Consider the following 13,349-nt stretch of genomic DNA (forward strand, 5'->3'; position numbering starts at 1 on the left):
CGTCTCCGTGTCCGAGGGCAGACCCGGTCGAAGGTCCTTGACGCCCTTCTCACTTTCGCTTCCTAGATATCAGAAGCAATTGACCAACTTGCTTCTCACCCTGCCGAAAGACATCTTCGCATGTACGCGTACCACTTCTGGTACCGACATATTTCTGCCGCCACCCACCTCTATCATCCTCGAATATAAGAAACTGTTCAGAGTTGTGTAGAGTGGTATCCATTATCTGCAGATAAGTCAGCGCTAGGAAGCATTTGCGATTCAGCATTGTACACAGCAGTGGCTTCGTGGCACAGGGGACCTAATCATTTAATTACGTCCTTTGCTTACAGTCGGTTGCGTCGGCAGCGGTTTAGATTTCAGCCTTACTCGTGCGTTAGAGGACGCAGGGACCACACAACACACTCTGCACCAGCGGAGAGCTTGTTGTGATCAAGCTTTAACGAACGGGTATCTTTTTTCTTCAGCTGCTTCCTGTTCTCGACTGCAACGCACAGACGCATTATTCAATTACGATCGCTGTCAACGCAACGAACTGTACGGAGGAGCCTTTCAAAAGCATTGCGCCGAACTGCCAAGACAGAAGGTGGAGCACTTGACCTTGGCGACTTACTACGGTATTACGGGTAAGTTTAAACTCCCTAATAGACAGGTTGTATAGAGTTAAGATTTACAGCTGTAGTAACTCTTACTAGCTAGATTTGTGCGAGATGTGCATAAGAATTCTGTAGTTTGCTAAGGTACAAGGTTATAGGGGTAGGTAAAAGCCCCCTATTGTATCTGCCCCTGCATATAACCTTATGAGTCTTAGAATTACAGTACATTTCATGTGGAGAATTTAACTATTAAGCCAGCAGGCTGCTAGAAGTACTGTCAGTCGGAGTGCAAGGTTTGGGGTGGGTGAAAAATACCTGACAGGGAGCTTTACTTTTGCCGGATACCATCGTAATTATGGGAGCATAGCCACATCTACCCAGCAAGGGTGTTTTATTTTTGCCTGCCACCAGAATACTATGGTGTGATGGGTAAGTTAAACACCCACTACATGTAGGTTATGGGTCGTGATCTACAGACAGCTTGGGCTCACACCCTGAGTGGCTGAAAACCCGCATACTATATTGGAGGGTCTATAATGTATCTAGGCTTGGGTCAGCTTGATCGCAAGTCAGAAGATACCTAGCAGGGGTATAAAACTCTTGCCTGCTACTATAGTAGAGCTACTTAGTTATTAGAGCTTTATTCAACATGCAGGAGCTATAGCAGGAGAAGAGCATTTTACAGGGGCCTTCTAGGGGCTGCTATAGGCGCAGAGATCTATCACGTAATCTTAAGATATCCATTCTTGTACTAATACTGTTGGCAAGGTAATAAGACCTTGTCTGTCTTAGCGTCCTAACGCAAGACTTTTGAAAAGGCTCCTCCGCAGCTTCAACTTATCTAGGATTTAATTCTTCAAATTTAAGCAACTTAATCAAGGCAAATTACAATATGTTTCGAATAGTTCTATTTAAAGTGTTATTTCTCAGTAATTACACTACTTAAATCTCAATGAAATCATGCTTGAGTATTGGGAACTTAACTTATTACATTCGGCTGCTCACTACGACAAATTGCAATCTCTTTTGTACAGTTTCACTGGGAACGGCATTTCCGATTAATTACACTCTCTAAAGCTCAAGGATGAAATCATGTTTGAAGGCTAGGTCCTTAGTATAGAGAGAAAATGATACTATTGAATACTATTTATACCCATTCTCCTGCTGAAAGGGGGGGGAGTGTGACTACTCAGCAGTGGCATAAATTCACATCTACATCTAAAGCTTTTGTTTCTAATCTGTTTTACAAGTTTTGGTCATGAGATTCCCGCTGATTCCTGCCCTTTGGGCAATATCGCTAGCGCAACTAGTTGCATGTCTGGTATACAACTCTCCTGGTATCCTGCGAAATATTTGACCCATTGCTAACTTGTTTCATAGCTTGCGGTAAGAAACCATGCGAGGAAGTTGTTCAACTTGCACCTAACGTTGGCTTCTAGGGAAACAAAGACTACAAGCTGGAAGTAGAGCCTGACATCGAAGGCGGGACTGAGTTAGAAGTCTTTGCTTCAGGGTTCAATAAGGGGGAAATCCCTATTCTTCGGGCTATAGCCTATCCAGAAGACGGCCTGCTCCGCATAGCCGAAGCTTGGACTGGTCACGACAAAACACCGGTGAAGCTTTTCACCAGCCAAATTGTTTCAGCGATATGGACAGAAAGCGGTCACTCAGAAGCCAGCCTGAAGAAAATTCAAATTGACGATGTCACGAACATTAAAACTGTAGAGGCAGCTCGGATTGCTCGTGATGAGCAAGGGAAAGAAAGGACACCTTTCGACGTCACGAAAGCGAATGTCAAGGGCTGGGAGGCTATGCTAAAGAGCCCGTTTGGGAAGGTTGCAGAAAGAATAGCCAAAGATATGTCCAAGGAAGTCTCAAGAGTCTCTTTGGGTAACTACTATATAACTGGAACGTATGGCAAAAGGGAGGATACCCTTGGGTTCGATCTGACATAGGTTCTGGATGAAAGGGATGGATGGCATGGATTGCATGCAGGACAACATATAACCATTAACTTGAAAGTTAATAGAATATAGTATATCTTCCATGCTGCCTGCTTCCCCTGGTCACCCATACCCAGCTGGCTCGCTGCCACCTCCGAGGCTTACCGTACTCTATCATGCTCGGGGGGGGGGGGGGGGATCTGACAGCACCTGCACCTGGACTCGTGAATAGCAGAGTCAGAATGCACCAGCATACCCACCGGTCACCGTGGCGCCTAGCCAATTCCCACCCTCAATCCACAATTGCTTCCTGGCTCCTTACACGAAACGATGTGTAATGTAGGCCCCAGCTGTTGGTCGCCATCCTCTTGGGAAAGGTAGAGTAAAGCGTATCATCTGCTATCAGGCGAATGTTGCTCCCGGGATGGCTATGCATTAATTCAACTTCAGGGGCAAGACAGCCGCAGTGATAACGGCAACAGCTCCCAACGCGCAGTGCCTGACCCCTGTCTGCGGCAGCGAGAATGCCCCAGACTGCCTCTCTCTCTCACCGTCTATGCAAGAGAGTGTGACTTTTATGACTACAGTGGTCATCGTAAAATCTCAGATACTGCTGCATGTGTTGCGTGTTTATTTCTGCTTGCTTAAGCGACACACGCAGCATCTCAGGTCTCGTGTCTAAGAGTAAGAGCCTTGGAGCAACTAGAACGGACGCGACGCCGCTCGGGAGTGGTGAACTAAAAGATATTTGCACCGTGATCTACCGCCTCAGCAACTCGTGGGGTCTTGTTTCGTCCTTGATGTGGGTGGCTAGTGCAACAGGGGCATCGGATTCAGAGTAGGTGGCAGCGCCAAAAGCTTTTTCAAAGGGGATACAGGTTACTTAGCCCTGATAGCCCGTATTACGACTAATGAAGCTGTTGCAGGCCATGTTGCTCAACTCGTCCTTGGTAATCTATCATACCGGGCAATGGCAGGGTCAGAGCGGTATTGAAGGCGTTATTTATTCAACACCGAAGAACCCGCTGTTATATTACAAGTCTGTGGATCTGTTCATGTCGTCAAAGTCATAAGCTACAGAATGGACGAAGAAGGCAGCTTGTTCCACGCTTTATAATGGTGTAATTACAACTTGTCAGCCGGTTTTAGTCTTTCTTCGTTTCTTCAGTTGTACTTATTACCCCCTGTTTAATTCTTTCTTGCTTTTCTGCTGTGCAGTCTGCAGTTGATGCCTTCTTGATTTTCATGTGGAGTCTGATTCAATTCTTTTCAGGAAATTTCAGCTGCTAAGTGACGCAAACCAGATCTTAAAGCTGATGTTGACCTTCAATCCGTCTGCTGCGTATGGAACGAGACTCACTTGGGACGCCTGCACCTGCCACAACGCCCAATAGGTGCTGGTTGCGTATGTTGAATCGCTCCGGAACCAGGATCGTTCTACTTGCCAAGATCTAGAGATTAGTTCGGTACACAGTAGGTGTGGGACGTGAGGAACATCGCAGACATGGCCACGCTCCCGTCCCAGAATGAGAAGACGCCAGATCAGAGACTCAGGCTCAGGTGCTTTTCCAGGGCGAGCAAGGACCTGAAACTGCGCGAACCACTCGATGCAATTCGACAAGATGGGCTTCGCTTCGACTTTCACTGCAAGCAGATCGAGGTGCCGCCGTCGTCCCTGGCAAAAGGCTCGGCCGATGCATGTTCCATCATCTCGAGAGGTCGCACGTGCTGAATTAGTGCCCCGTGGAAGAAATGACGCTCTTTCTCTTGCCGTGTCACGAGGAGACTCTCGAGGGATCCGCTAGAGACCTGAGTCCCGTCTTGGAAACCATTGCAAAGAAGCACTAACCAACTCTTCATGCCAAGAACAGGTTGAACATTCAAACCCAATTACAACTAACAGCATTCCTGAAGCATGTCGCCCGCAAACAACTCCGTTAACTGACTCGCGTCTCTTTCCTGAATCTCAAGCAGATAGTCGGATTGAGCCAAGTCTGCTTTCAGCTCGGCCGCTTCGTCGACCCTGCCAAGCGAGATCAACTTGCCAATTAACTCAATTCGATCCAAATCCAACTTTGTTCTGAAACGTATATAGGATTCCGAGTCTTTATCAACCTTCGTGCACATACATTCCGTCACTGACAAGGACTCTCGCATGTAGAAGATTGCTAAATCCTCGTTATCTGCATCGATCGTATCAGCCTGCAAGGCTTGATAACTGCCAAGAATTTGGAGTGATTTCAAATCCCAGTTTTCCTGCGGTGCACAGTTTGCTTCCGTGAGCAGAGAACATCCCTTTTCACACAGATCAAGGACGTGGTCTGTTAGTAGGCTAGACTCTTGAGCCAACATGATCGAAGCCACCATTAATGAGTGACGTTCGTAGGAGGCTTCGCCAAATTGCTCAATCATATCATCTATCCAGCCTGTAAGACTGTGGTGGAGAGTCTGGACACCATTGATGTACAGGGTACTGTCAGAGTCTTCGATGGCGCACAGCACCATAAATCTAGCGAATATGCTACTCAAGTCGTATTCTCCACGAACTTCTGTGTAGCAATCTGATACTATGCGTAACATTGTGTCCAAAGTGTGTCGGCTGATCGGTCCAGCTTCTGCTGAAAATAGTTTTTGTAATGCGGTGGCAGCGAGGGTAATGGGTTGCTCGGGTCTTTTGATTTCCAGCATTCGGGAGAGAAAGATTAGGTATGTCTGTAAGAGGTCGAACCTGTCTTCTTTTGAAATGCTCAGTGGAATTTCGATAAGGAGGTCGTGAAAAATCTCGATTGGGTCATACGTGCTGCGGACAGTGTTCTCAACCTCGCGGAATGCTTCACGAAGGATGGAACCATAATTTGTGCAATCTTCCAGATCAAACAGCCCAAAGGCGAGTTCAAAATGACAGTATGTGTTTGATCCAACTGAGGCTTTGAAAGTGAAACGATCCGATTGACTCCAAGCAGGGTCCCGCCGAGCTGTGCCTACTATGATCTCGCGAAGATTGGCGTAGGTCTTTTCGGTCCATTCGTCTATTTGGTTTCCGTGAAGCAGGGATATGGTGAATGTGGCGGTATCCTGGGTAATATTGGGGTTCGAGCGGCCCGCGAGATGGTAAACAGAGCTGTTCTGGATGGGGACCTGGTTGGGGCGGCGTCGCCTGGCTGGTCTCCGGCATGTCGCCATTCCGCGGGAGGATTCTGCATGGATGCATTGTGCGCGACTTTGTCGATGTGCTTTCGTGTTGTATTTTCTCCAATTCCATTTCTGGAACTGTCGCTTGTACATCCTCTCACTGGCGGTGTTGGATGTCAGCAAGATCCGGTTCGGCGTTTGGGGGACACTGGCTTGGGAATACTCACGTGGCCGAGAAAGAATGCTCCTTTGACATGGTGTCAATGACGTCTTGAAGTGGAAGGTTCTCCTCGAGGTAAAGCTTTTGGATAGTGTCCTTCTTTGCGTCCCAATCTTCTTGGCTCTCGGGGCGAGAAACCCGGGTTTGACCGGTGGCGGTGGTTGGCCAAGTTGTGAGAGGAGCTGGGGCTGGTGCTGGGCGGAATGCGAGTCCTTGCATCAGTCCCAATGCGCCGGGCGATGTGATGAGCTCGGTGTACTCGTCCGAGGTATCCCAGGGTTGAGGCTCTGATGCGGCCTGGTCACCGTTGAGGGTGCCGAGAAGCGTGAAATCCGCCGTCACGGTGGGGAACAAATTGAGGTCCATGGCTCAGGCTCTTCGGGTATGAGAGGGATGCGTTTATCGGATGCTGGGGCAGAGTAGTCAATGACGGTCTTGTCGTGTGAAAAGAAGAAGGTTTGAATGTGTGTTTTTGAGCTGGATTCCGGATGATTTGGGAAAGTGCTGCTTAAGGAAAACGGGAGTCTTATATGCCAATAGCTCTGTTTACGAGGGAATCGCGGCCATCGGGAGGGGCTCGACTGACGCAAGACAAGCAACGCAGCGCGAGGTGCTGACAACAGATTGGGCATCAGAACAAGGCATTCATGGTGCGCCTTGAACTGCGAGGTCTTTTTAAGTGTTGGCCGTCGAGGATTGGACGCCACTGCCACACTCGCATGCCAAGCAGTTGACCGTATCTCACTCTCAGGAAGGGCTGGTAAAAGCACCTCGCATAGAGCCAATGGAGTGGCTTCTACGCTGCTTGAAACGAACGCAATGTTTTTTTATAATCGTAAAAACAATGGTTCTTTTACGCGATCAACGACGGAGCCTTATGACTCTAATTACAAGCCATCATGCTGATCTTGCGATACTCTCCGGTTTTAGTCTAAGACGCAGCAGCCTATGTTTCCGTCTTGATGGGTGTTGATAAGCTGGATGAGAGGAGCAATACGATGGTTCGCCAGCCGGGGGCAACTGTTCGCAAAGTCGGCGGCCCCATTGTGTATAGTGTCTATATCTTAGATAACTGTGCGGCTAGCCATTAATCATTGGCGAATGGGCCGTGTTAGATATCACTGGCACGGCCTACCGCCAAACCAGGCAACCAGACTAAGAGCTGTGCCGCACTGAGGAAGGAGCCGAAGAGGTGAGGAGGCCGCTTCCCTCGGCCATCCTCGACCTAGCCATGTACACCCTCCGTCTCGCCCCGCCAGTCCTTGACGTCCTTCTCTCTTACTACATGCGTGTTGGTGTTCTTCTCTGCCAATTGACGAATTGTTGCTCAACTTCAACTTCTGCACATTGGCCCTTCCCGGCTTCATCATCTGTATAAGCCAGACACGGCTCTTGGAGCTCTCAACATGTCCCGCCCTCTTCCCCGAGAGGCAATGAACGAGCGGCCGAGGAAGCTTCGAAAGCAGATGCACCATGGCACCCTCTACTCCACGCCCCCGGTCCCCTCACGCCCCGATGCCTTTGCCTCGCTTCCGCCTTGCTGGCCGCCTGTCGACTGGTCCCTCGCCGACTTCTATCCTGGGCCCGCCATCTACGGGGAGCACGCCTGGTCACAGACCCATGGAGTTGGTCAGACAGACCACGCCTTTCCCAAACCTTTGCCCAGGGACGAACAGTCAGCACTTGCCTTCTTCCAGCCTGTTTCCCCCCTCGCCCAGGCACCGCTTCCCCCGGCTTGGAGCACCGTGTCCAGCGTCACCTTCTCCTCGCCTTCTGTCGTCTCCCAGCCTTCCTCTGCCGGTTCGGGCTGCTCGCCGACCCGGAGAGACTTTCCGTACGAGTGGCCAACAAGGAAGGCGTCGCCTTCCGCCACCTCGTCCGTGACACAGACTGCCACCGAGCCATCGGGGAATCGCGCCCAAAGTCGCTTCGTCTGCCTCGGTCCCCAATGCGACGAGACCTTCGACCACGAGAAGGACTTCAAGTCTCACTGCAAGACGGTCCACACGCACACGTGCAACTGGGCAGGCTGTGACCAGCCAAGCTTCTCTACCAAGGACGGTCTTACCTGGCACGTCAAGTTTGAGCACCTTCTCATCTGTCCGGCTCCCGGTTGTACCGAGACTTCGTTCCAGACCAAACAAATCCTCGAGAGCCACATCAGATGTGCCCATCCGGAGGCTAGCGGCGAAGGGAACGGCAAAGGAAAGGAGCCAGCGGCGACATCCAAGCCTAAGGCTCAGGCCATGGCCTCCTCGAACTCCTCCCAAGGATCAAACGCCCTTGCGGCCCCATCACAGGACTCCAACGAGGACAGGGCCATCAAGCAGATACTGTCCGTGGCTGTATCCAAGAAGAAATGCCGGGAGCAACTTAAGAACGTTGTCGAGAAGAAGTACAGGAGACAGAATGGTCAGTGCCCGCTTTTCGTCGAATGGTGCGCTTCATCATCTAACCCACCCCAGGCCAAACCCCCCGAACAGCCGACAGCCCGAGTGACTTCTCCCGGGCTCAGCTGTGCCGGATGGTGGAAAACGCTAGCTTCCCTCTCGTCTGGGAACATGGCGTCCTGCCGTTTCTCGTCGAGTTCATCCCGAAATGGTGCGGCCCGAACCACGTCGTCAGCGTCACCCGCGGTAAGACGCCAGGATCTCGACGAGTCTGCATCATGACCAAACAGAAACCATCTCGGACTCGCCGCATCATCATCGCAGCCCATGTCAGAGACCTCCTCCCCGAGAACCATCGATCCACAATCACCTTCGCCTTCGTCACCGGCGCCGTCGACCGCATGGTCTGGGCCAGGGGGCTGAGCAAGGAGATGCCAGACGAGGTCTGTATGGCCAGGAACCCCTACTACTTCAAGAACCCGTGTATGGGCGACAGCATCGGCATCCACGGCACCGACGACTTCAAGGAGAGCACCTCCACCTTGGGCCCCTGTTTGCTCGTCGGCGGCGGCAGCTACTGGCTGGCCAACTTCCACCCCTTCGTCGACGCTTATCAGCACCGGGCATCGGTCCGCGTCGAGCATCCCTCCCCCAGCGATCGCGCAAGTTGCATCGACGAGCGCCACGACACGATGCCCGACACGGATTTTACCCTCGGCAGCTTGACCGCCACATCTGGCATCGACTTGAAGACGACTCGCATCTCCCACGATCCCTACTGGGAGGAGTTGGACAAGGAAGCCCCTTTGATCGTGACCGACTGGATCCTCATTGCCTCCAAGACACGTCAAGCAAATATCCTCCGCCGATTCCCCTCCGACACCATGCCTCTGTTGAAAGAAGTACCCGTCAAGATGATGAGCGTGGTCACCCCGGGAGCGACGGTGGTCTCCACCGGACGCACGTCGGGTCAACGGCGCGGCCAGATCTGCGAGATCCCGGCCTACGTCAGCGCCGAAGAAAACGGCACCGGCAAGGCAACACGCGAGTGGTTCGTCGAAGAGCCGTACCCCTTCGATGATGAAGAGAGCTGGATCCGCGGAGGCATCGGCGTGGAGGGCGACAGCGGCGCCGCCATTGTTGACGCCGACACCAATGCTCTGGTCGGTCAGCTTTGGGGTCGCAACAAGTACTTCGGTGCCGGTCCTCGACTAACTTTCTTCACTCCGATTGGCGACCTCTTTGACGACATTCAGGAGAAATGCGGCCAGCAGGCCCGGCCACAGCTCCCACAGTACAGGGACGAGTCGGATTGCTACCCGGTCGATCCCAGTTGCCGGCAATGCTTCGACTTACGCACGTATCTCGACAGCAGGCGCAACTCGCGCGAATCATTGCGTTCCATGATCGGGCGCAACGAAAGCGACCACGGCGATCTGACCTCGATAGAAGGGACGTCGGAGCTCGCAACACCAAAGGACCATGCCTTTGGATCTCGCTACTCTGGCGTCGAAGAGGTCGGGTCCTCCTTCACCAGCATCATGTCGCCATCAGCCTTGCATCCCTCTGCTTTCGCCAGCATCTTGTCGCCGTCGGCCACTCATCCTTTAGCCTTGACCCCGCAGCCTGGAACCCCCGGTATCGTAGACATCAAGAGCCCCTACGCTCTCACCCTTAGCACAGAAGACCTTTACGACGAGGAAGCGTACACCAACACGGCGGGCGCCGCCTCAGGCAAGCGGGCAGCCGCAGCACCACCCGTGCGGAGCTCCATTCAGAATGCCAAGAGGCAGAGATTGCATTAAGTGTAGTAGTGTTCTCGGGCCGTGTGTGATACGGGTATATCAGCCGGGGAACCCACCTCTCGCCATCTTCTTGGCCCTCTGGTCTCGGCGGTTGTGGTTGGCCCTCGAACCCTTGCTGGCTTCCTTTCTCCTACGCGCGGCCTCGGTCTCCTTCTCTCCCGTCGGGCCCGCCACGTTGCCGCCTCCCCTGCCACCACCACCCCTGCCACGTCCACGACCTCCGACTCCGCGGCCGCGACCACCTCTGCCGCCCCTCGACGAGCTTCCTCCATCGGGGTCGGACTCTTCGGCACCTGAGCCAGCCGGACTGGCCCGCCACGCCGTCGACAGAATCTCGGTCTGGGTGCCCGTGAACGCTGCGGCGCCGTTGTATTTAGCCTCGAGGCGACGCTTCTGGCCGGGATTCCTTGCCAGCATCACGGCCCAGCCCTCGATCGCCTCGTCCGTCATACCCGTCTCCACCCTTAGCTTGCCTCTCGCCGGGCCCCTTCTCGTCGTGGCCTGTCTATCAAACACGCTGGGATCCGCCTGGAACGCCTTGTACAGCGTCTCCTCGTTGGCGTCCTTCTGTCCGTCGGCCTCCTCGTTGGCGTTGTCCACCGTGCCGCCAACATCGTCTGCGTCGTAGGTGTCGTCGCGCTCGTCATCGTCCGAGTCGAACGCCGCAAGCGCGGACAAGATGGCCGCCTTGTTCGGCGCGGTGGACCTGTCCCTGAGGACATCGTCGGCCGTCCTTTCGGGGGCCTTTTTGCCGAAATGGAGTTTAGAAACGTCTAGTTCTAGTCTATCGAGTTCATCATCATCAAATACGTTATGGCGCTCTGGTAGTTGTGGAGGCGTTGGTCTGGGCTCGAGCTGGCTCTTTCTCCTCTCCAGCTTGGGCGACCTGTAGAGTATTAGCAGTAGATCGTGATGAATAAGACAAGTCTCAATGAGAACGTACAGCTGCGCAGCGCGGTCCGCCGTTGCGAGGTGCGGGGGAAGCGAATCCTCCAGCAAGTGAGCCGTGACGACCTCTGTGTTATCGCCGTACTCGTCAAACAGTTTTGAAATGAAGGCCGAGCCCAAGTCGGGAAACAGATCCTGGATGAGCGAGATCTGGCTTTGTCTGTGCATGTGCAGCTCGGCCTGGACCTGGGATTCATCGGCCACGTCCTTGCCCTTGCCCTTGTCGATCTTCCTCTTGACGAGCCTCTTGGGCCTCATCATGCCGCCGCCGGGCTTGCGGAACCCCTCGAGCGCGGCGATGCGCGACCTCAGAGCTGTCGAGGCCGCGCCCTTGTCCTCTGCCTTTCTCAGGAGCTGCTTCAGCACGGGTGTGACGGTGACGAGCTCGGCGACGAGGGAGTCGTTGACATTGAGGGGGCCGGCCTTGTGGGCCTCGGCGGCGGACTTGAGGGAGAAGAGGACGTCGGCGAGCATGCCGAAGCGGTCCGCGGCGGCGAGGCCGACGAGGCCGACGTAGGCGGTGGCGACGAGGACCTTGCGCAGCGGCGGGTTCGTGATGCGGAAGGCGGAGACGAGGCCGTCGAGGAAGTCGGAGCCGGCGAGGAAGAAGGCGGCGGCGGCGGGGCAGGCGTGGAGGAGGTGGTTGAGGGAGGCGAGGCGGGCCTCGAGGGTCTTGAGGTCGGCCTTCAGGCCCGCCTCGAGGGACTTTGTGAGGGTTCGCTTCAGGGACGCCAGGGGCGGTTCGAGGGTCGGGGCGTGGAGGGCGAAGGAGGCGGAGAGCGTCGCCGGGCTGTTCTTGCGGTAGAGCCTGCTGAAGGCGGCGAGGAAGGCGGGCGTCGCGAGCTCGGGAGGGGGAGGGTGCGTCGGGGATGTGAGGAGGCGGGACGTCAGGGCGAAGACTGCTCTCAGGAGGGGTTTGAGGTGGGCGGAGGTTGATGATGGTGATGATGATGCGCCGGGGATGAGGGGATGGCCGGCGGCGTCGGTCGAGAGCTCGGCGACGAAGGACGCGAAGAAGGGCGGGAGGGAGGCGGCGGCGGTCGAGAAGAGCTGGGCGTCGGGGAGGGCGAGGTGGGCGTTTGCGAGGGCCGTCCAGGCTTCGAGCAGGGAGGACCAGTCCTGCGGGGTGAGGGAGGCGCGCCATTTGGAGGGGGGGAAAGGGGCGAAGGGCGGTAGGGACGCCATGGTTGTGAGGGTTTCGAGGGTGGTGAGGTTGAGGTTGGTGGGGTTGGTGATAGTATCGTGACGATGCGGATGAGTAGAGGATTTTTAGGGGAGGGCGCGGGCGATTGGAGGAGGAGGAGCTCTACAGGGGAAAGCTCGTCGTCGCGTCTTTATCGCGCATCCGGGGGGCTTTGTTGGTGGTGATGTTGAGTTGAAGGCGAGGGGGGGGGGGTGAGATGTTGCAGCTTCATATGTCGTCGTGTCGCCGTCTTACGCCGGATGATTCATTTGGTGTCGATTGCTGGCCCCTCCCCTTCCCGGGCGGCGCAAACGCAATCAATTGGGAGAGAGAGTGACGAGCTTCTCGGCGGAGCTCGATGCGGGAAGCGGGGCACTTCTTTTTCGGTTTGGTGGGGTTCGCCCGCTCAGGTTGTCAGCTTTCGAGGTACGTACCAATTCTCGCATCGCAAACGACCCTAATCCTGATTAGGTCTAGCGATCTCTTCCTCTCCTCGGTAAAGCCCTACCTCCAAACCCCACGAAAAAGTTCGCGATCGCGGCCCACCGAACTTCTTTTTTTTCCCTTCAAGCTTTCGATAGCCAGATTTATCATCAGCCTTCATCACTTTGCCGCAACCAAGCCGTTCGAGTCGTGAAGGAATCTTGTCCCCTCTCCCAATTAACCCCCCCCAAATCCCACACACGGTCCATCCAACCCAACAAAACCGTCATCATGTCTTACAACAAGGACAAGGACTTCGGCGAGGCGCCCAAGACGCACAAGATCCGCATCACCCTCTCCTCCCGCAAGGTCCAGTCCCTCGAGAAGGTGTCTGCCGAGCTCATCGAGCGCGCCAAGTCCAAGGACCTCCGCGTCTCCGGCCCCGTCCGCCTGCCCACCAAGACCCTCAAGATCACCACCCGCAAGACCCCCTGCGGTGAGGGTTCCAAGACCTGGGACTGCTTCGAGATGCGCATCCACAAGCGCCTCATTGAGTACGTTACCTCTCACCTGACAAAAGTTTGGTCTATCACTATAGACGGTAATGCTAACGGACGCGCAGCCTCAACGCCCCCACCGAGATCGTCAAGCAGATCATCATCAACATCGAGGCCGGTGTCGAGGTCGAGGTCACCATCGCCGCATAAGC

General features: G+C 54.4%; 6 protein-coding genes across 6 annotated transcripts; 4 read left to right on the plus strand and 2 right to left on the minus strand.

Moving 5' to 3' along the window:
• Positions 1–1,854: 1,854 nt before the first annotated feature.
• CH63R_12089 (NUDIX domain-containing protein) lies at positions 1,855–2,551 on the plus strand (the record flags this gene model as incomplete). Its single annotated transcript, XM_018307063.1, has 3 exons — positions 1,855–1,917; positions 1,977–1,982; positions 2,036–2,551. 3 exons carry the CDS (start codon positions 1,855–1,857, stop codon positions 2,549–2,551), a joined length of 585 nt encoding a protein of 194 aa, XP_018153904.1.
• A 1,492-nt stretch (positions 2,552–4,043) lies between these two features.
• On the plus strand, positions 4,044–4,271 carry CH63R_12090 (uncharacterized protein; the record flags this gene model as incomplete). Its single annotated transcript, XM_018307064.1, has 1 exon — positions 4,044–4,271. One exon carries the CDS (start codon positions 4,044–4,046, stop codon positions 4,269–4,271), a length of 228 nt encoding a protein of 75 aa, XP_018153905.1.
• Positions 4,272–5,894: 1,623 nt separating this feature from the next.
• CH63R_12091 (N1-acetylpolyamine oxidase) lies at positions 5,895–6,257 on the minus strand (the record flags this gene model as incomplete). Its single annotated transcript, XM_018307065.1, has 1 exon — positions 5,895–6,257. One exon carries the CDS (start codon positions 6,255–6,257, stop codon positions 5,895–5,897), a length of 363 nt encoding a protein of 120 aa, XP_018153906.1.
• A 1,040-nt stretch (positions 6,258–7,297) lies between these two features.
• On the plus strand, positions 7,298–10,086 carry CH63R_12092 (Zinc finger protein 585a; the record flags this gene model as incomplete). The annotated part of the gene is made up of 2 exons (XM_018307066.1): positions 7,298–8,303; positions 8,375–10,086. 2 exons carry the CDS (start codon positions 7,298–7,300, stop codon positions 10,084–10,086), a joined length of 2,718 nt encoding a protein of 905 aa, XP_018153907.1.
• Positions 10,087–10,125: 39 nt separating this feature from the next.
• Positions 10,126–12,219, minus strand: CH63R_12093 (CUE domain-containing protein; the record flags this gene model as incomplete). The annotated part of the gene is made up of 1 exon (XM_018307067.1): positions 10,126–12,219. One exon carries the CDS (start codon positions 12,217–12,219, stop codon positions 10,126–10,128), a length of 2,094 nt encoding a protein of 697 aa, XP_018153908.1.
• Positions 12,220–12,931: 712 nt separating this feature from the next.
• Positions 12,932–13,347, plus strand: CH63R_12094 (Ribosomal protein S10; the record flags this gene model as incomplete). The annotated part of the gene is made up of 2 exons (XM_018307068.1): positions 12,932–13,194; positions 13,263–13,347. The coding sequence occupies 2 exons, from the start codon at positions 12,932–12,934 to the stop codon at positions 13,345–13,347; spliced, it is 348 nt and encodes a 115-aa protein (XP_018153909.1).
• Positions 13,348–13,349: the final 2 nt, after the last annotated feature.

This window comes from Colletotrichum higginsianum, chromosome 8 (genome assembly GCF_001672515.1).
Source record: "Colletotrichum higginsianum IMI 349063 chromosome 8, whole genome shotgun sequence".
Lineage (NCBI taxonomy): Eukaryota > Fungi > Ascomycota > Sordariomycetes > Glomerellales > Glomerellaceae > Colletotrichum > Colletotrichum higginsianum.